Below are 23,476 nucleotides of genomic sequence, written 5' to 3' on the forward strand. Positions count from 1 at the left end.
TGTACCGTTTTCAAGCGTGTCATGAGTTTTCAAAGCGACAATGTAATTTCTATACTATGCCTTACTGTATATATGCAGTTTGTATTTTGGTCAAATATGGCTTCGTGGTTGCTGCAGAAAGTGAAAAAATACACGAGACATTACGATATCCTTGTCAAGTTATGAAATGTTTGTTGCGTTTGTTCAGTTTTTAACTCACTATAAAAAACAAAACAAACAACAACGTTGCACTCGGAGAGAAACCGGATCGATCCACGCCCACATCACACCAAACGAGATGGAAGTTGTTGTTGCCTGCCTGGAGCAAGGTGAGTAAGTGAGTTGCGATTTCCGCCGCACTCAGCAATATTCCAGCTGTATGGCGGGGGTTTGTAAATAATCGAGTCTGGACCAGACAATCCAGTGTCTACAGCATGAGGGTCGATCTGCACAATTGGGAACCGATGACATGTGTCTACCAAGTCAGCGAGCCTGACCACCCGATCCGGTTAGTCGCTTCATACGACAAGCGTGGTCAGATGTTATGACAAGCATGGGTTGCTGAAGGCCTGTTCTACCCCGGACCTTCACGGGTCGCCTGGAGCAAGGGTTTAAGGGGGCAAAACAATAAGATCACTCACGTATACGAATGGGACGGAGGCTTATGTCAGGAACTGATAATTCAACCACGCTCTCGGTGATATGGAAACTCATTGAAATATATTTCTAATAAAGAGGTAACTATAATTTTGACAAAATGGCCATTGGTGCATTTGACCTATGACTCCCCGTAGGAATCCCAGATTAGAATTATTCAAAACAGGTGAAAATACAGATCGAGTTCTGGTTGATTGCATGTAATTGTATCCCCAGCATGGTTTTATGCTCGTGGAGTCAGTCACTGTATCGTCTGGTTCTGTTTTACAGACTGTCATCGTATACAGTTTGAAGAGAGGGATTGTCAACACTCTGTTGGTGAGACCGGAATCAGGCATCTGGTAAGCGTGACATTGAAGATTTCGTATTTAGAATTCTCGCATATAGAAAACTCAACAAGGGTGCAACAACGGATCCGTGCCAGTTTTGTAATGGCCACTTGACGTAATTAATTTAGTGTAGCATAAATATTTTCTTCGTAAAATGAGCTTAGGATGGATTTTTGTAAAATTTGTCAGGCAAATGTGAAAGTATTTCAGCTCTGCGTACATAAATTCAGTTTCTAACAACTGTTGTACTAATGACATCACATTTATCAGCTTACAAATGGTTCCACGATGCACAATCCCCAGGCCGCCATGTTTAAGGAGTTCTCGGCACTGTGCCTTAACTTATTGCCATTTGATAAACAAGTTACGGGAAATTAAACAGAAATTATGTGGTTGTAGTGTATTTGCGTGGCAAAAGTATTTCAAAATGTATTAATGAATACAACCTAACACAGACCAACATGTATTATGTGCTGAAAATCGATCTCTGGAGTGTTTTGGGCGACTCTCGTTTTGAGGTGTCTGCAATTCGGAGTAGGGGTTGGGGGAGGTTTGCCTTTAGCGAGGTCTGCATTTCACGAGGTCTGTTTTGGGGAGGCTACTGGGCCAAATCCGTGTAACTAAAGCACGTGCCATTTAACTCTTTTCTTGCCAAATTGAAGGGATATAGAATCTACAACGGGATATTTAACTTCATATCACGATCACATTTCAGTAAATTAATCGCGCATGAGAACTTGCCTATCTAAATTATTTTGGATGAAAACTCGCATATACAGAGCCAGGCTTTGAACTGACAACTTCGTTGCGAAAGCACAACATACACGCCCACCTCTATCTGTCCCAAGACTCATCGCCTGACTTCGTTTAGAAGTTAAAACCCAGTTACGCTCGGTCGATAGATGGCACTGCTGGGGTTATTTATAGCAATACGGCTTCCGCGTTCTAAGTATAGCCCACGGCCCGTAGACTGTTAGCTGGATTGCCATGGACGTAGTGGTGTATTTTACATACCTGCTCTCTTTCCTTACCTATGTCCTGCCTGCTCAGGTCAGTATCACCTCTCTTCCAAGACAGTAATCTGTTTACTTAAGAATGCTACATTTGTCTTAAGCATTGTTGCCAGTTCACTATCAGCTGACGCGCCGGGGTTTCCCGACAATATTCAGCAAACATTCCAAAACTGGGACAAACTGACATTGGGTGTAAGATCCGTAATTTGAAGATGAGAAATCGGAATCGAAGGATAAGAGATGCGTTTATGACTGCACTAGATACATCTCCCATTGAGCAATGCAAAGACTCGGTGAAACCTTCAGCTATCTGGATGCATGACAAAACATGCACGAAAACGCTGTTTTTTGTGGGTATATCTTCATTGTTTACCACTGTTATGTGACCTCATTTGTCTTCTTCACCTATGTAACTGAAGCGCCCATGTAACCGTGACTGAGCAAGGGTCAGATTTAAATCACGTACAGATTACTAACTATATTTAAAGGGGACCAAGTAATGTGCACTTCTTTATGTTTAATAATGCATTAATTGACAGTGAAAGCACACACACACGCACGCACACACACAGACACATACATACATACATGCATACACACGCACGCGCGCGCGCGCACGCACGCACGCACACACACACACATATGTGTGTGTGTGTGTGTGTGTGTGTGTGTGTATATATATCACACTAGGATTTGAGTTCATCTTATAGACAAAAACCAAAGAAAACATGGGAATGCATTGTTGAAGTTTTAGAAGGTGTTGCCATTAAACTCTTTCCACAGACTACTTTCTGCCAAACAGAAGCTGAGGCAGTGGCTTGGTGTGTTTCACATAATGAAATTTAGTGGTTGAATTATTATTATTAGTTGTTGAATTTAATGTGTCCTCAATAAATACCATTATGCTTGTAATTTTCAGGTGTATTTATGCATTGTGCACATACAGTTTGTGTCATGATAAATAAGCTCTCACTTTAGAATCACACTCAAGTATGAAATGCATGAATACAAGATTTACAAGATGAATTCTGAATGATCCAGTCTTACTATAGACTTGCCAACATTGTACAAAGCAATTGTTTAACACTAACAATCATTTCAACCGTTAAATTAGTGAGTGATCCTTTCACACTGGTGGTGATGCATCATGTTAGCAGTCCTTTCCCATATAAACTGTTGGTGTTTAATACAATATGATTTATGTACATCATTTTAAGCTTTGTCTTGTCAGGATAATTGGACAAGTTAGAACTATGTTTAAACTGCAACCAATTCTGGTCATACTACATCTTGTGACAAGTTCAAAAGCTGCACCTGGTATTAGCATTGATATATTTTGATTTTTTGACAACCTGGATAATACAGGTAAACATACAAGTCCTTTCATTGAAATGATAGATAAATGATAAACATTGATGTAAGTTGACCATGTTGTATTGTGTTTGTGCAGCTGTTATAGAGAGACAATACAGGGCATGTGAGCTGAGACAGAGACAATGTCACCATTACTAGCACTGCATGGTACAATATGCATGCGATATAAGTGATATGTCACAGTCAAGCTAAACATCAGTCCTCTATATGTCCAAGCACCCAGCACTACGATTCACGCTATCTTCATACATTAGAATCACACTAAACACTCTGATGACACTTAAAGTTATAACAACTTGATGCCAGTCTTGTGTTAATAGAAGCTTTTTCCATATATAACCTACTATTTCTTTACAATACATTATGTTCCATTGTAACTAATCATGTTTTCATTACTTTGCCTCCTCGTATAATTGTTAACAGTGTATAATATGTACACAGAATGGGTCTGGTTTACTGTTGAAGTGCGAAATTGTTATTGTGAAGTCTGTTGCTAGAACCAACGTAATGTTGTTTGATCTTCATTCATGTTCACAGGAGAAAAAAACATCACCTAGTGCAAATATTTGTATCACATTGGTGACCTGATGACTTTTGACTCTAAACTAGTAAACTTTAATGTCGTGACTAATAGTCTATTTCTGCCGGATAAACAAGTGATGCCAATGTGATGTTAAATATTAACTCACTCACTCATAAACAAGTGTATGACAAAGTTTTGAATAAGATATGATCAGTGTATAGCAATGTTTCTACAAATATTTGACAAAGGTATGACAATTATTTGACAATGTGTATGGAAAATGTATTACAAAGTGTTTTACAATCTTTTTGACAAAGTTTTGTCAGAGTTTTGGGCAATATAGAAGAGTGTATAAAGATGTTTTCATATGAAAACGTGTATATAATGTTTTTGTCAAATAACTGAGATAGTGTATAACAAATATATAACAACATGTAAAACAAAGTGTAAGACATATATGTGACATATATATGGGAACATGTAAGGCAAATATATGGCGATGTGTTTGACAAACACATGATTTTCCTATGCATGATGTAAGGATCCGACTGGAGGAGTGTCATGTCATGTCAAGTCGTAACTTAATCTATACCTTGTAAGATTATGCACATTACTATACATAACCGTGTCGGTTACGAATGGAAGTATGTCATGTGACATGCTTATGTCATGCTAGCATGCACAGTAGACTCTCTGTAATCTGACAGGGACTTGGAGTGAGGGGAAATGTTGGATTAGACAGATGTCAGATTAGACCGCACTTCTTTCAGTTCCTGGTTTGCTAATTTGACAGTTAGTAAGAAATGGCTAAGGGATATGTCGTTGAGTCCTGACTGGAATGTATGGAGCGTAATTCAAGAGATCTTCTTTTATCTTTAGTATTGTTATTTTTCCCTTGTTATCACTCTGATAACTTGGGACCCCGACTCTCCCCTCCGGTTAGCCTTACCTGTCCAATTAAAATGCAAACTCTGAGTTTTACTCTCTCATTATTCATACAATATTTTATGTATAAATACACAAGCCTCAACACTTACTATTGTTAGACTATCCAAATACACAAGACTCTACACTTACTGTTGTTAGACTATCCAAATACACAAACCTCTACACTTACTATTGTTAGACTATCCAAATACACAAGCCTCAACACTTACTATTGTCAGAATATCCAAATACACAAGCCTCAACACTTACTATTGTTAGACTATCCAAATACACAAGCCTCAACACTTACTATTGTCAGAATATCCAAATGTACAAGCCTCTATACTTACTATTGTTAGACTATCCAAATACACAAGCCTCTACACTTACTATTGTCAGACTATCCAAATACACAAGCCTCTATACTTCCTATTGTCAGACTATCCAAATACACAAGCCTCTACACTTACTGTTGTTAGACTATCCAAATACACAAGCCTCAACACTTACTATTGTTAGACTATCCAAATACACAAGCCTCTACACTTACTATTGTTAGACTATCCAAATACACAAGCCTCTACACTTACTATTGTTAGACTATCCAAATACACAAGCCTCTATACTTACTATTGTCAGAATATCCAAATACACAAGCCTCTACACTTACTATTGTTAGACTATCCAAATACACAAGCCTCTATACTTACTATTGTTAGACTATCCAAATACACAAGCCTCTACACTTACTATTGTTAGACTATCCAAATACACAAGCCTCTATACTTCCTATTGTCAGACTATCCAAATACACAAGCCTCTACACTTACTGTTGTTAGACTATCCAAATACACAAGCCTCAACACTTACTATTGTTAGACTATCCAAATACACAAGCCTCTACACTTACTATTGTTAGACTATCCAAATACACAAGCCTCTATACTTACTATTGTCAGAATATCCAAATACACAAGCCTCTACACTTACTATTGTTAGACTATCCAAATACACAAGCCTCTATACTTCCTATTGTCAGACTATCCAAATACACAAGCCTCTACACTTACTGTTGTTAGACTATCCAAATACACAAGCCTCAACACTTACTATTGTTAGACTATCCAAATACACAAGCCTCTACACTTACTATTGTTAGACTATCCAAATACACAAGCCTCTACACTTACTATTGTTAGACTATCCAAATACACAAGCCTCTACACTTACTATTGTTAGACTATCCAAATACACAAGCCTCTATACTTACTATTGTTAGACTATCCAAATACACAAGCCTCTACACTTACTATTGTTAGACTATCCAAATACACAAGCCTCTATACTTCCTATTGTCAGACTATCCAAATACACAAGCCTCTACACTTACTGTTGTTAGACTATCCAAATACACAAGCCTCAACACTTACTATTGTTAGACTATCCAAATACACAAGCCTCTACACTTACTATTGTTAGACTATCCAAATACACAAGCCTCTATACTTACTATTGTCAGAATATCCAAATACACAAGCCTCTACACTTACTATTGTTAGACTATCCAAATACACAAGCCTCTATACTTACTATTGTTAGACTGTCCAAATACACAAGCCTCTATACTTACTATTGTCAGACTATCCAAATACACAAGCCTCAACACTTACTATTGTTAGACTATCCAAATACACAAACCTCAACACTTACTGTTGTTAGACTATCCAAATAACAACAATGTAGCAAACTCACAACAGTTCACCAGAGTGATTAGTCAGATTACTAAGTTATTAGATCGAATACATGGCAAAACAACATCGCCACATAGCCACGGGGAATCCCGGACCAGCAAGCTGTGTAGTCATGACGTCACAGTAAGAGAACATCTTTGTGACGTCACCAATAACACTACCACCCAGATTCTCCTCTACATAAGGCATGCATGCCCACGGTATCCACGTCTGGTGAGTACACGCCATACGAAACACATTTCCCAGATACCCTCTAGCCGATAAGGCCCTGTGTAATCAACTTCAGAAATGATCAGCGATTGACCTTCACCTTGTGTGAAGTATGAACCAGTGAAATATGAACCCAGGAAGCCTAAGGACCAAACATGGTAAAATACTCGCAAGATCAGAAAAATCGTATAATTCTAATTCTCAAAGTTATCTGTTTCATATCAGTATTGGGTGCCAATGTATTACATATGATAGCATGCTTATAGTGACAGTATCACGACAGTCAGTCAATGGACAACTAGCTGTGTCGCAGAATAAAACTAAATAGAAGTGTTCCCTAAGAGGAGACATGGGTTAAAGGGTTCCCCACCACCTTAGGATCTAGTTAGGTTAACTTCATATACAAATAAAGAAAACCAGGTACACAAGAGACATAAATTAGAAATGGATAAATACAAAATAAATGTATGGTGATGTAGTAAATATTCAGTCTGGTTGAGTCTTCATGAGATGGTTGTTATGGTAAAGTACAACAATGGAAAATTCTGTCTTTGCTAAGTGCTTTTTGCAAACAGTTCAGTTGGTTTTTGCATGTTCAAAGACATGTAATCATAGTTTATATTGTCAGATGCACATGAACTAAATATAATACGAATTAACATGTCACATCATGCATGACAAGTCAAATGTTTGATTGTAGAGTGATTATGTTATGATTGAATATTGGTCGTTGTAGTAATCGTCAAATAAACATGCTGTCTGAAGCATGTTAAGGCCAGACCAATTTTATTTCTTGTTTTACAGATTTTTGTCCCCAGAAAACCTAAAGGCAGGATGAAAAAACCCAAAACAAATAGAAAATCACCAGTCAAAGTAGTATTTTTTCTCAAAGTACAGTTGAACCCCATTTACTGGGACCCCACATATCCAGAAACCCCACCTTCCGGACGATTTTTATGTGAAACAAAACTTACGTTCATTATTTGTACTCGCTTAACCAGACCCCGCGTTTTCGGACCCGGATGGTGAATTTTCAAACCATTCCTATAGCTTTCCATTGAAAAATGATCCAGTTATCCGGACGGGGAGATATGTGCAATGTGTATGTGTATGTGTTACGTCACTATCGTTTACCACACGACAAGGTGATTTCACTTTTAAGCTATCAGAAGGCATTTGATGTGAATTGATTAATTAGCCATCAAAACACTAGTGACGTGTGTCACTCGAGGTTGTTCATTAGGACTTGGCATGTGTGTGAACATCTCATCAGTAACGAAAACACATGTTAAGTAGGATTAACGTAAACTACACTGTAATCGATTTCATCTAACTTACCACCACTCGCTACATGATTATGTACAAGACAACCTGACAAATGGTAACCTGCGTTCCGCCTTCCATGTATCATCGGTACACCTATATGTTATGATGATTCGCTGTTATTACTATTGACAGTAATATTACTTATTGCCATGTGTACATGAACTTTTCTTCACTTTGCTTTCATTTAATTTTCATGTTTTGATTGTTTGATCCAGTGACGTCTTGCTATCCGGACGTTTTGGTTTCAGGGGGTTCAACTGTATTTTGCTTCTGAAGTGTATATAGGGCAAAAAACAATCTAAAAATATTTCTTGTAAATTTACATGTTTGGCTATTAAAAACATTAGGATTTTATTTTTTGTGGTAGGGAAAGTGAAATTTTCTTGTTCTTGAAAAATTATGGCAGGCAGATCCTTGAAACAAGAAATAAAATTGGTGTCGCTTAACAAACCAAAATAATTTTACAACTGGGTTTATATGGAAGTTATAATGATTCTACAGAGTAGATTTACCATGGCCCACAAAACAGCGTCAGAATTCAGAATAACTGGTTTCAGATTATACTGAGTAGATCTGCCACAGCTTACAAAACAGTCTGAATTTAGAATAACAGGCATTAAATTATACTGAGTAGATTAACTATATCTCACAAAACATTTTGAATTCAGAGTAATAGGTGTCAGATTATACAGCATAGATTTGCCACAACTCACAAAACAGTCTGCATTCAAAATACCAGGTGTCAAACTACATGTTTTCAGAGCAAAGAGTTTTTGAAGAATATACAGATACATTTCATCATACACTGCACCAGCTCATTATCTGCCAAAACAGTAAGAAGTTCAAGCTATCAGTGGAGACACAGCATCTGAACATTGCTCAACATTGCATCAGCTCATTATCTGCCAAAACAGTAAGAAGTTCAAGCTATCAGTAGAAACACACCATCTGAACATTGCTCAACATTGCATCAGCTCATTATCTGCCAAAACAGTAAGAAGTTCAAGCTAACAGTAGAAACACACCATCTGAACATTGCTCAACATTGCATCAGGTCATTATCTGCCAAAACAGTAAGAAGTTCAAGCTAACAGTGGAGACACAGCATCTGAACATTGCTCAACATTGCATCAGCTCATTATCTGCCAAAACAGTAAGAAGTTCAAGCTATCAGTAGAAACACACCATCTGAACATTGCTCAACATTGCATCAGCTCATTATCTGCCAAAACAGTAAGAAGTTCAAGCTATCAGTAGAAACACACCATCTGAACATTGCTCAACATTGCATCAGCTCATTATCTGCCAAAACAGTAAGACGTTCAAGCTATCAGTAGAAACACACCATCTGAACATTGCTCAACATTGCATCAGGTCATTATCTGCCAAAACAGTAAGAAGTTCACGCTATCAGTAGAAACACACCATCTGAACATTGCTCAACATTGCATCAGCCCATTATCTGCCAAAACAGTAAGAAGTTCAAGCTATCAGTAGAGACACACCATCTGAACATTGCTCAACATTGCATCAGCTCATTATCTGCCAAAACAGTAAGAAGTTCAAGCTATCAGTAGAGACACACCATCTGAACATTGCTCAACATTGCATCAGCTCATTATCTGCCAAAACAGTAAGAAGTTCAAGCTATCAGTAGAAACACACCATCTGAACATTGCTCAGCATTGCATCAGCTCATTATCTGCCAAAACAGTAAGAAGTTCAAGCTATCAGTAGAAACACACCATCTGATAAAAATAGAACATCAGGAATCAAAGCATGATATTTTTCTGGTAAGCAGGATCTGGTGACATTGTTATCTATCAAGGACTGTGAACATTAGGAAATATAAAAGGAGTTTGGAAACTTGGGCCCTATTCCAAAACATGTCTTAAGTGTTGGTGTTATATATATGTGATGTATAGTGTCAGATTGTAATACCTCAGTATAGATGGTCTCTAGGAGTACTGCTTGACAAATATTAGATAAGCCATGATCTGTCAAATGCCCCCAAATTGCATATATGTGAACGCCCTTCAGAACATTCCATTTTAAACGAAGGAAACAGGTTGTTGTCGAAATACTGAAAAGTTCAATTTCCTCATGCAAAACGTGTCATGATGGTGTTTTGCTGAACTAAATGTTAAACAGCAACGGTATTGATTTCACACTATGGTCAGCATGTATGGCACATGCCTAATCGCCAATCTGCCTGTAGCAACCAAGTGTATTCATCCACTTTGTTACTTGCCTCGCCTGCTTGTCACAAATGCATTCACTGCGCTGGCTCATCTAATACTTGTCAAGCAGTAGGTATGAATGTGTGCTGTGAGCTTGGTCTCACACACAGTATACTGTCAGATTGTAATGCCTCAGTATTGAGGGTCTCCACGAAAAGGTATGAATGTATGCCGCGAGCATGTGTGTCACACACAGCATAGTATCAGATTGTAATGCCTCAGTATTGACGGTCTCCAGGAATAACTATGAATGTATGCTGTGAGCATGTGTGTCACACACAGTATATAGTATCAGATTGTAATATCTCAGTATTGGGGGTCTCCAGGAGTAGGTATAAATGCATGATGCGAGCATGTGTGTCACACACAGTATAGCGTCACACCTCTGTATAGAGGGTGTCCAGGAGTAGGCATGAATGTGGGATGAGAGCATGTGTGTCACACACAGTATAGTATCGGATTGTAATGCCTCAGTTTTGAGGGTCTCCAGGAATAGCTGTGAATGTATGCTCTGAATGTGTTTGTTATACTCAGTATAGTAACAGATTGTAATACAGTTGAAACCCGTTTACTCGGATACCACATATCTGGAAACCCCGCCTTCCGGATGATTTTTATGTGAAACGAAATTGTACTCATTTAACCAGACCCCATGCTTCCGGACCCGGATGGCGAATTAAACCTTTCCCATGGATTTCCATTGAAAAATTGTCCAGTTATCCAGACGGAGAGATCTGTGCAACTTGCATGTGTATGTGTCACGTCAATACCGTTTACTGCACGACTATGTGATTTCCTTTTTTTTAGTGAAACCAAAACGTCCGGATAAACAGGGTTCGACTGTATCTCAGTATTGAGGGTCTCCAGGACTAGGTCTCAATGTGTGATAAGAGCATGTGTGTCATACTGAGTATAGTGTCAGATTGTAATACCTCGGTTTTGAGGGTCTCCAGGAGTAGGTATGAATGTATGCTGTGAATATGTGTATCACATACAGCATAGAGTCATCCGTTTAGTATGATTAATGTGACAAATTGTTTTGTTAAGTTTGTCAGGATTTGACTGTGCGTTAATTTTACACAAAGTATTTAGTTAAGCCCTCCCTGACATATCTCATGGTTTAATGAGCCCCGGCCTTAACCCTTTGAATCAATGGTCATCATGTGCAACAAAGGGATCCTCCTGTACAGAACCTGGCCCAACTGAAAACTGCTTTACATGAGGAATGGTGCAGACTGCCCCTTCAGAGGATCTGGAGGCTAACAAGGGGTATGAGGAGGAGAGTACTGCCTATCATACAATCACATCAAAGTTATCAAGATATTTTATAATGTTCGGTCTCATGTATGTCTATTGACTGAATGCTGTTAAATCAAGTTTCTGGGAAAAAGGGAGAAGTTATGACGCCCTTTAGGAATCAACCTTATAATTTTCTGTGTATATCTATGACAATATACTGAGCCATCTTGTCATACAGGTGTTGGTACATACGACGACATTAACCCATTTTGTAGGTATAAGAACAAGGATGTTTCTTGAATAGTCTGACAGTGAAGCATGCCACATCAGGCTTGTACAGTGTTTAACACTAAGCATGTTCCTGTAGCTTAACATAATTAATGATGTAGACTCCAGTGAAAGTAGTCAAAATGTTTTTAGGTTGGTCTTGAATTGTTTTTCTTAAAGGTCACATGCAACCAAAAAATCAAACATAAATAAAATACAGTATGGTTCAAAATTATTGAGAATAGCTAAAGCATTTCATATTATTAAACGAGAACAAATCAGATAAAACTGAATGTATTGTGAAAGTGAACTGACCTTTTCATGTTGTGTAGGTAACAATTTAATATTTTATCAAGTCTCCTTGAGCTTCACGGCACAGTCTAAGACGGGTAGGCATACTTCCTATCAGAGAGGTTAGTGTCTCGTGAGTTATGCTGTCCCAGTATCGGACCACTGCTCTCTTCATGTCTTCAATTTTTGTCAACCCCTTTTGATTCACACATTCCTTCATCATCCCCCAAATGTTCTCAATGGGATTTAAGTCAGGACTATATGCAGGAAATGGTAATGCAGTCACATTTTTGTCCTGAAACCACTGCTTGGCATGTTTTGCGGTGTGTTTAGGATCATTATCTTGCTGCAAAATCCAGTCATTTCCATAAAACACATGTGCACTTGGAAGGAGAAAATTATCTAATATGTTAGTGTAGCGTTGACTTGTCAGATTTCCCTCAAACACACACAGCGGGGTCGTTCCTAATAAGGATATCCCTCCCCATACATGAAACTTTGGGCTGTATTTAGGTCGTCGATACAACGGTGCTGACGCAGACTTTGTCCATATTTTCACATTATTGGGATATACCCATATTGAGCTTTCATCAGTAAAAATCACATTTTCCCTGTCAAAAGTTTCATGTGCCAAACTCCACTCAACACGCCTGTCTTTATGTTCTTGTTTCATGAGAGGAGAAGGAATTCCAGTCTTTTTCTCCCATCCAAGATCAATCAAATTTCTTCTAACTGTAGATTTTGATACAACTGTTGATCCCCTTTCCATCATTTCATACCTGATGTTGGAGATGCTTGCCCTTTGCTTTTTAGACGCTAAAATTCCCAGCCGGACGCGATCTGAGAAGTCCAATTTTCTGGGTCTCCCTGCTCCTTTCTGGTGCCCCAAATCCTTTCCCTCTTTAAAATTCTTCCTAATCCTATACACAGTAGAAAGAGGAGTTCCTGTTCTCTCTGCCCATGTATTTACATCATCAATTCCTTGATTACACAACTCAAAAATCAACCTTCTTTTATCTTCAGCAGACATTGTTGACAGTGCTGAGGAAAATGACGTCTGCTACAAATTCAGGGGAGGTAACTCTAATTGTACTATACTCAGTAGGCCAAGATGAGTTACCTCCCTTATACCATTACTTAGTTTTAAGTATCAGTGAATCAGTTGAGGTGTTAGGATAGCTCAAAGTAAGAAGAAAAATTCTCAATAATTATGAACCAGACTATACAATTATCACTGATTCATGACATGTAATATACATTGCTTCTTGTAAAAAAACAAATAAACAAAATTATAAGTGTACAATCGCAATTCGAAAGTGCAATATTTTGTACTTGAGCTTACTTCCTTTGAAACGAAGCCCTCGGGAGACTTACCCAGTCATAGCGGGTGGATGTGCAGTCAAGTGTAACGACTACTTCCAATTGGCTGGTTCATTTGCCGATACGCTGATGGCTCATTGTGTGTACAGAAAGATGATCTGTTTGGTGGGCATTTTAGAAATATGGCGAGTCACAAGAAAGTAAGATTCTTTATGGATAACAACTTCTTTTATTGTTCTTGATGCATTGTTTCAGTATGGGTTCATATACCATTGTCAGACAAAATCATATACACTAGAAGAATTTGTTATCCATAAAGAATGTATGTAGAGATGTTGGGTTTTGTAAGTACATGTTCTATGAATTTGCGTTCGATCTAATCCAAAATCATCTCAGTAGAGATGGTGAACTACTGCGTGGCTGGAAACTGCCATTCGTCCAAGTACAAAGCAGGACTTTAAGCTGACAAGTGTTTGCACCAGAGATTCACATTTTTTAAGATAAAAATGCAAAAACAGATATATTTGTAATTATAAAAGTGCACCATACAATAATTGTCTTTTTGCCAACTATCTGTAGCATTATCATTTTGTTGTCTATTTTTCTCAAGGTATAGGAGATAAATGTTACCCTTCTTCCCCCATCCCCAACCTCTGAAACAGCTGTAGGTGTATTTCTTAAGGAAACAAATGGAAGTACTCCCGGGAGTACTTACTCAGAGTCACCGAAGCAGGACCTGTCATGACAAATGACAAGGTGTACCTATGACCAACTAGATTCAATTTCACCTTGAATTATCTATCTATATACCTTCTCCGGAGAAATAGACCAGACCTTATCAGCGTGTCTACCCATAAGTACCAGACAGACATTGTATCATGCTGATGTTACTCTTCAGATATGGATGTTCTATTATCCGAAGTTTTTCACAAGCCTTTGAAACTAAAATCAGGTTCCTATGACTTAATTTGCTGCAAGGTGTGTAAGATAACATTCCCCATTCTTCTCTGATAACTTGTATGAGCTTTCTGTCAGTGAAAACAGCAGCAATCAGTGTTGTCACTTGCATAAAATAATGATAAATATTCAACAAAATGTAAAAAGAAGTAATGCTGTGATTTTACATTGATATTGTAGGCAGTTGTACAGAAAGTAAAGACAATTAAGGCTGTCATTAAACATTGATATTGTAGGCAGTTGTACAGAAAGTAAAGACAATTAAGGCTGTCATTAAACATTGATATTGTAGGCAGTTGTACAGAAAGTAAAGACAATTGAGGCTGTCATTAAACATTGATATTGTAGGCAGTTGTACAGAAAGTAAAGAAAATTAAGGCTGTCATTAAACATTGATATTGTAGGCAGTTGTACAGAAAGTAAAGAAAATTAAGGCTGTGATGAAACGTTGATATTGTAGGCAGTTGTACAGAAAGTAAAGAAAATTAAGGCTGTCATTAAACATTGATATTGTAGGCAGTTGTACAGAAAGTAAAGAAAATTAAGGCTGTGATGAAATGTTGATATTGTAGGCAGTTGTACAGAAAGTAAAGAAAATTAAGGCTGTCATTTAACATTGATATTGTAGGCAGTTGTACAGAAAGTAAAGAAAATTGAGGCTGTCATTAAACATTGATATTGTAGGCAGTTGTACAGAAAGTAAAGAAAATTAAGGCTGTGATGAAACGTTGATATTGTAGGCAGTTGTACAGAAAGTAAAGAAAATTAAGGCTGTCATTAAACATTGATATTGTAGGCAGTTGTACAGAAAGTAAAGAAAATTAAGGCTGTCATTAAACATTGATATTGTAGGCAGTTGTACAGAAAGTAAAGAAAATTAAGGCTGTGATGAAACGTTGATATTGTAGGCAGTTGTACAGAAAGTAAAGACAATTAATGCTGTGATTAAACGTTGATATTTTAGGCAGTTGTACAGAAAGTAAAGAAAATTAAGGCTGTCATTAAGCATTGATATTGTAGGCAGTTGTACAGAAAGTAAAGAAAATTAAGGCTGTCATTAAACATTGATATTGTAGGCAGTTGTACAGAAAGTAAAGAAAATTAAGGCTGTGATGAAATGTTGATATTGTAGGCAGTTGTACAGAAAGTAAAGACAATTAAGGCTGTGATGAAACGTTGATATTGTAGGCAGTTGTACAGAAAGTAAAGAAAATTAAGGCTGTCATTAAACATTGATATTGTAGGCAGCTGTTCACTGTATGATCAGCATGTATGGATGATTTGATGTTGCGTGGTTATTGTGTTAGAATCTGTTTTAATCTGTTCTTATTTTTCTGTATCATTGTGAATCTGTAACAGTTTAGTATTGTCATTTTGGGGAGCCCATTTCTGGTATCCTGCACTGTGATATTGCTGGAATATTGTTAACAGTGGTGTAAAACTAAACTCACTCACTCACTACAGTGTTTTGTGTTGTAGTTCCATTGTCTCATCCAGTTCATTTCAGTAGGAAGTGACAATGTAACCCAAGACCCTGACAGACTATCAGTGGAGCTTGTCACATTGTTTTATGACTTTTAAAGATTAAATTCAATTGAACTAATGCGTAGAGAATGTCAGTTTATAACAGGCATAAAGTGTCAAATGTCTTGCTGCATTCGGATTGAAAATTAGATCCCATGTTAATGGATCTCCCCCAACCTGTTACACATATATACATGTAGATATTATCATTAATACTAACTTCATAAAAAATGTCTCTCATAATAAATATAATAATTGTTCCATCCCAGTAAGTTTACTGCATACTAAATATATGTAGCTGGAAAAGGTCCTAGGTATAGGGTTGATAGGTGTGTATGAATACAGACAGTTTAAGACCTGCTTGTATGTGTTGGCATAGATGATAGATTATTCACTGCTGTGAACGTTAAGTTGGTGAGGATTCACTTGTCAGTGACAGTTGGACACATAATCAAGTTTATGAAAAGACACAACACATGCCCTGACTCAGCTGCAAAGTTAGACAGAAAGTCTCATGACAGCGTCGGTAACAACTGTCGTCACAAGGAAGGATATTATGTACAGCTATTAATAAACTGGAAATTACGTGTGTCTAAAATATCTTGACCTGAATCGGAGATGACACACTTGAATAGTAGTGGAGCATGTTAAATGTGAGCTCTTCAGCTGTTGTACATATTTGCGTTGGACTTTTCATTATTTGATGCGGAGTACCTTTGGTTGTCACTTTGTAGTACAGATACTGATATATTACCTGTCCAGGTAGTGATGTGATACCTGTCCAGATATTGATATATAACTTGTGTAGATACTGATGTGATACCTGTGATGTGTAACCTGATATTCAGATACCTGAACAGGTGTGTGATATACTGTTGAGAGGGACTGTGACTTGCTGAGGATTATTTTGAAATGATATTTAACCACTCTTTGACAGATTCACAGGATCTGAGTGGAAACGCCCTGTCTGCTTCCATAAACATATGAAACAAGCCTTGACTGAACTAAAAATATTGAATGTGAAACTGAAATGTACTTTCTGTTAGTTAGAGATAAACTACAACTGAAAATGTGAACAAAACAAGAATGAAACTGTATAAGTAATGTCTTCACAACCTGCGAGACCGACTATGGTTACATTATACTGAATAGTAAATCGTGTTGGAGCCAATCATGGATGTACTGTATCGAAGCATCAGAGAAATTGGACATGCAAGAGGAATCCCCAAAGAGGTAGGGATGGACATGACCTTAAGTAATCAGACATGATTGTATTCTGGCTAGTGTTGTTTGGTCAATACAAGGTGACTTTTTGGTCAGAGATATTTCCTGTTGTATGTATTTTATGATTTAGAAAATAGCAGTTTTCTGTGCAGATTGATGTATCCTAGTGTATTCTTGTGGTGATGAGGTTAACCCAAACTTGGTTTAATCATGGATAGATAAAGAGCATGTGTTGAATGTGAACACCATTATCAGTAAGAAACCACTGGTTCAGGATGAGGTTGTGATGTAATGTGATTGTGTGTAATGTGGGTGTAATGTAATGGTTGTGTGCATTGTTGGTGTGATGTAATATAATTTTGATGCAGTGGGTATGATATTAAGGTGGTACATGATTGTTGTTTCATGTGATTGTCTTTGTTACTCTGTTGTGATTGTTTTTGTTACTCTGTTGTGATTGTGTGTCATATATTTGTGTAAGGGGATTGTGATGCAAAGTAATTTTGATGCAGCTTAATTGCGATGCAATGCAGCAGAGTGAAATGTGATTGTGTGTAATAATGAAAGTTATAGAATCATTGTGATTTTGATACAATATGATTGTGCGTGTAAAGTGATTTCGAGAAGCAATGATTGTGTGTAATTGTTTATGTATGAAGTACAGAAATAATCCCATACACAATGTACACTTTAAACATCAAGACTATGATCATGATGACCTGGAAATGGGTTGTACTGTGGTTGTTGTGTTGGGAAGAAACCAGGGTGTGTTGGTTATTGTGTCTTTGCTTGTCAGACAACCCAGGGAAACCCACTCAAAGTGATGGTGTCAGTTGGCTTCTCTTCAGCAGAAAGGTGGAGAGTTTAAGGTAGTGTATAAATCACAACAATCATTGTCATCGGCTGTAGAAATAGACTTGGGGGTCAGGGTCAGACTATCAGAAGCCATTTATAAAAGTACTGGATATTTTTTCAAGCAGAATGTTCATGTTGTTATATGCTGTTGCTAGGGAGATATTCATTTTTTTCTGGTCACTGGTACTGTAGAAGTAAAGAGATATTTTCCCGTATTTTCACATTCATTGACATACTTTCTGTTTCTGTGGCTGGCGCACCTGATGTCCTGAATCTATTCTACTCATCTATCATGACTGGCACATTTCCATGACTTGTTGGCACTGCTATGACTATATTTACTTATTATATATAGCCACTTCACTGCACGTTGTAGCCTGGCCTAATGAACATGTATTCATTGCTGACAATGTCTGGTTTCAGTTGCTAATGTATGTAACTTGGGTAATTATGTGGGGCTCAGTTTTCTGCATCAGTTTGTGCTTCTTTTTCTTTAAATCATATAACAGAGTCAATCACACAGGCCAACTCTGAAACACAGGCTGTGAACTGGGATTGGTCAAAAAAGTGTTGTCACTGTGATCCTGGTCAACATCTTATGTGTAGTGAGTGAAAGCATTTAGTTTTATGCCACCTTTATCAATATTCCAGCAATATCATCATATCACCACCACCACCACCACCATCACCATCATCACCACCATCACATCATTATCATTACCACCACCACCATCACCATCATTATCATCACCACCACCATCACCATCACCATCATTATCATCACCACCACCACCACCACCATTACCATTATCACCACAATCAACATCACCACCATGACCATCACTATCATCACTATCATCACCACCATCACCATCACCATTATCACCACAATCAACATCATGTGACCATCACCATCACAATCATCACCACCATCACCATCATCACCACCACCACCATCACCATCATTATATAGGCTGTTTTCTCAGCTGTACTCTTGTTTTCAGTGTTTTCAGTTATCTTATTGATGTCATCTACTTCAGGGTTTCGAAACCTGGATTCCTGTGCCGTCTGCTTGCTTGCAGTCAGTCAGGGAACAGGAGTTGTTATCTTCAGGACCCTATGCCATTCTAACTTAGCTTCGTAATCCGTCCCATCTGTCATTACGAGACAACAATTTTCTCTCATCAAGGCACTCACAGTACCATAACCGTCAATTTGGACACGATCGCCGATAGATGGGCATGATGCCATGTTTGTTGACAGAGTGAAAGTAGTCTCTAAATTTTGCATATGACCTCTGTTATTTGCATCAGTATCTGTAAGTGTCCCCTACGGATACTGAAAATATCCAGCTTTATTCTGCCAAGAACACTACCCATTACATGATGAAACAATGGACAAGCGCAGTCATATCAATGTCCTGTCTACTGTGAGAAACAGATACAGAGCATAACGCACTGTGAACACCTAACCTAACCATAAAATATATAAGCAGAGGTTGTGCTGTGCCTCACATAAAATTGATCCATTTACACGAATTAGATGATAAAATGTGTGGCTGAAAATTCAATTATTCTTGTTCCAAATTAACATACTGTTGAAAGTTGAAGACACAAGTACATGTTTGGGAGATCACAGAGTTATGTCTAGTACTGGTAACCCCAGGTGATTGCCTAATCTACGCCACAGGTAAACATTAATACATAAACATCAACAGATGTGCGTGTCAGTATTTCGATTGTTGACTTCAAAGTGATTTAGGAAGCCATGAGTTTGTTCATGGTATTGCGTTTTCCCAAAACATTATTTCACACTAATATTTCAGCCCAATGCTAATTCTCCTGGAGTTCATGTATACTGAGAAGTGTTATAATCCCAAATACACCACATGTTGCATGAGTAAAGCGATATTCAGGAGCTGTGTTACAAGTGTGGTGAATCTCATGCTGGTCATGGAATGGAATGGCTACAATACATGACCGTAGATAAGTGAAATTATGAGGACCAAACAAAGCAGTCTGCAGTGGGGGTGTCTGCTTATGTACAAGTTAAACTTTTGTCAATTTTTTTCAGCTGAAACAAACATGAGAAAACAGTTTGGTCAGTGAAACTGTCAAATTTGCGATTAAACATCACAAGACAAGATTAATTTCCCAGTTATTTATAAGATTTATGAGGTGGGATCATTTATGGTAATATATGGTGCATATATACCAGTGCCACATATCACAGCTGTCACTATACCCCAGCTAATTTCTCCTGCGTCGTCACTGCACGATTAGGTGATTAACAGATACAATGAACTTATTACTGTGAATGTACTCACCCAGAGTGACACACCTTTTGTATGACACACCTTTTACTTGTTATCATTTTACAATGTCAGCTTTATTACTCTGACCCTTTTGGGTTGTTTTTGGTCGTAGGGATTTACCTAACATTTTTCTTGAACTATTCATTTTTGTTTGGATTTTTCAAACTTTTCAGTCAGGCTTTGTCCGATGTTTTTGTTTTTCTGTTCCAAACTTTTTTGTTGGGTGATTCCAAATATTCATGCATTCCTAATCCAAACATTCTTGTTAGGCTTTTTGAAATATTCTGGTCAGGCTGTTTTACACAATCATGTGGGACTATTCCAAAACATTCTTGTTAAGATATTCTTAAGATTTTTGTTGAAATTTTCTGAACATCTAATTGGGATATGCCAAACACATATGCTGAACTAATCCAAACATTCTTGAACGGCCAAGGCCAAACTGCAGATACTGTTAGTATCCTAGTATTTTCAGACAACTTTTGAAATCATCTCTGTGTGTGAAGGTAGACTATTTCCTTCCGATTTTTGCAATGGTTCATTATCTTAGCACTCTAAAATATTAGTGAACCTAAGACATAACTCACATGAATTTGTTACCCTACGTACTTTCAAATCCAACAGTTCTACAGAGCTTGGAATGGTGTTATCAAGGGTGTGTTTACTAACAGAATCAGTGGAGTACTACATCTCCTGAGAGGTCAGAGGTAGCATGGAGGATGGAGCATTAGGAAGACAGCAGGACATGTACAGGCTCGGATGTACACATTTGTGTTTGTCTTCATTAGCAGAGGCCAGACGTACATGGGATCATGAAATTGTTGGGTCCCATTGATTGCATTTCCTCATGTTTTCCCATGAATCTTAAGAATTTTTGATTCCAGTTTTTACCACCTGTATCAATACTCTCATTTAGGTACTCACAACAACTTGAAGTTGCTTTATCACTACTAACTGATGCATGCTCAAATTAGCTGATTCCAGTCTACCTCTAGAAGAAAGAGGCACATATATTTTGGCTTTGTCCATTATTTAACATGTACTGTCAGTGCTGTAACAATGTATCAAACTATTGATAGATTGCAATTGTTGAGTCGCGGACAATAATTTATTGATGGTAGAAACTATAAACTAACTAGATAGTTCAGTCATGACTTCTGTTGATAAATGCACAATGCCAAATATATCAAGTACCAGATTTGTTCACTGTGATTAAGAGTTATCTGCCCCTGGTTTTCCTTAAACAAACATGGCAGCAAGCACAACATGCGACTCAGAGTTTGAAATTGTGAATAACAAGAGGTTTTAACTGTTTTCTTGATCTGGGTTTCTAGTTTCTTGTCACTTATTAAAAGAGAGTGAAACTATTTCAACTTGTTTTAGGTTGCAATAGACAATCACTCTTGCAATAGTTGTTTGACCCCCTCAATACCCCCCACTAGTACCCATTTGTGTTGTAGTAATCAATTGGTGTGAAAGTGTACACTGCTGTATTAGTTGAATAGCGGTATTTTTTTGTTTGGTTTGGTACTGCAATAAAAAAATTCTGGTATTTTCGTTTTTCATGCTGTCATTTCATTTGCCTTTTTAACTGACAGTTCTGTTTATTCAAGAAAAGATTATTATTATTATTTTCCATGTTATTAAATAATGTAATGTTTAGCTCTTGTTGCCAGGTTTCAGCATTATAATCCTATCTCATAGCGAACCGAGAGCCTGGTACTGCAATATGTACTGTACCCTAGTACCGTTTGATTTATTTTGCATTTCAAATGGTCGGTTCAAAAATAGCATCAGCCCTAAACATGCATACATAGCAGTCCAAAAGTTTAAAAAGCATGTCATGCATACAAAACCTATGTCTGTCAGTTCCATTGGTTTTGTTTGTAGCAACGTAAACTGTCATATCAGATGAATCTGTGCACACAAATATGTCACTGGCACAACACTAAGTATTACAGCACAAAGAAGGCTACTGCATTCAGTTAAAAGTAGGTTGTGGTTCAAATGGGATAGCCATACTTGCACCCTGGAGTTTAAGCATTGAAATGGTTAGTTAAAGCCTTTAGCCATTCATTTCAGTGCTTAAACTGTATATCAATGGCACTCCACCATATTCTTACTGTAAGTCTTATGTCTATATTTAACTTGTTTTATTGGCAGTTGATAAGTACAATACAGAACAAACTTTACTGATAACAATTTCTTTTATTTTGTGTGACGTTTCTTACAGAAATACATCTTGGGAAGTTTGACATATGCTAATGAGTTGTAGATTCGGTCACCCGAAGATACAGATACTCATTCTTATAGTAGACAAATGGATCATCGAGACCTTTCCAAGTCAAAATTATCTTTTTAAATGGCAATAAAAAACTGTTACATGTGCAAATAAAAGTGACGTACGGATGCCTGAGAAACATTTCACTTTTTTTTATTTAGCCTAATTGAAAGACATGGACTATACCAGAGGCATTATCTCTTTATTTGGTGTTTAGAAGTAATACACATGAAAGGGAAACCTATGGATGTCAGGCTGACATTTCCCCTTATAAACAGCATGTTTGTTAGGTCAGTAATAACTGGAGTATGCGTGTTTGAGTATTTGAAAAGGATAGTTGTTGTCCATTTGACCTTATCTTCTTGAATGTTCAAAGTATTCCTCACTCACAAGAATTCATGAACAGTGTCTCTTTTGGGTTATATTTTCATTATCATTGGTCTTAGCAAATCCTGCATATCAGGCAATTCATTTTTTAGAAAAGGAAGTTCAGTTCTAAAGATATTTGCAAGCCAATCCTGGCAGTATGTATTGCAGTTTGAGATAAGGATGCTTAAATACTAGCCAATACCTCTAGACAAACAGACAGACAGACAGACAGACAGACAGACAGACTTTGTAAATATATGTTTTGTGAGACTCTGACCTAAATACAACTAAAAATAAACAAACTTTTTGTCTTGCTGTATCACGTTCATTGCATAACTAATTAAACAATCTGAGTCCCCACAAGTTTAAATGTGAACTGACATGAGGTCTGTAATAAAGTACCACACTAAATATTTGCCAGTGAGACATAATTAGTATTCACTGTTCCATTTGGAATTTGAGATCAATACATGCTTCAGAACATTCACACATTTTGTTCTTGTCTC

The 23,476-nt window shown here is 37.5% G+C and overlaps 1 protein-coding gene across 1 annotated transcript in view; it reads left to right on the plus strand.

The window, feature by feature from the left end:
* The first annotated feature begins 1,893 nt into the window (after positions 1–1,893).
* The window catches only part of LOC137266327 (mucin-7-like), a 36,708-nt gene continuing 15,125 nt past the window's right edge, over positions 1,894–23,476 (plus strand). Inside the window, exon 1 of the mRNA XM_067801814.1 lies at positions 1,894–2,015. Coding sequence (XP_067657915.1) covers positions 1,953–2,015 — 63 coding nt within the window. The 5' untranslated portion in view covers positions 1,894–1,952. The remainder of the gene's footprint in view (positions 2,016–23,476) is intronic.

Source organism: Haliotis asinina, chromosome 15 (assembly GCF_037392515.1).
Source record: "Haliotis asinina isolate JCU_RB_2024 chromosome 15, JCU_Hal_asi_v2, whole genome shotgun sequence".
NCBI classification, from domain to species: Eukaryota; Metazoa; Mollusca; class Gastropoda; order Lepetellida; family Haliotidae; genus Haliotis; species Haliotis asinina.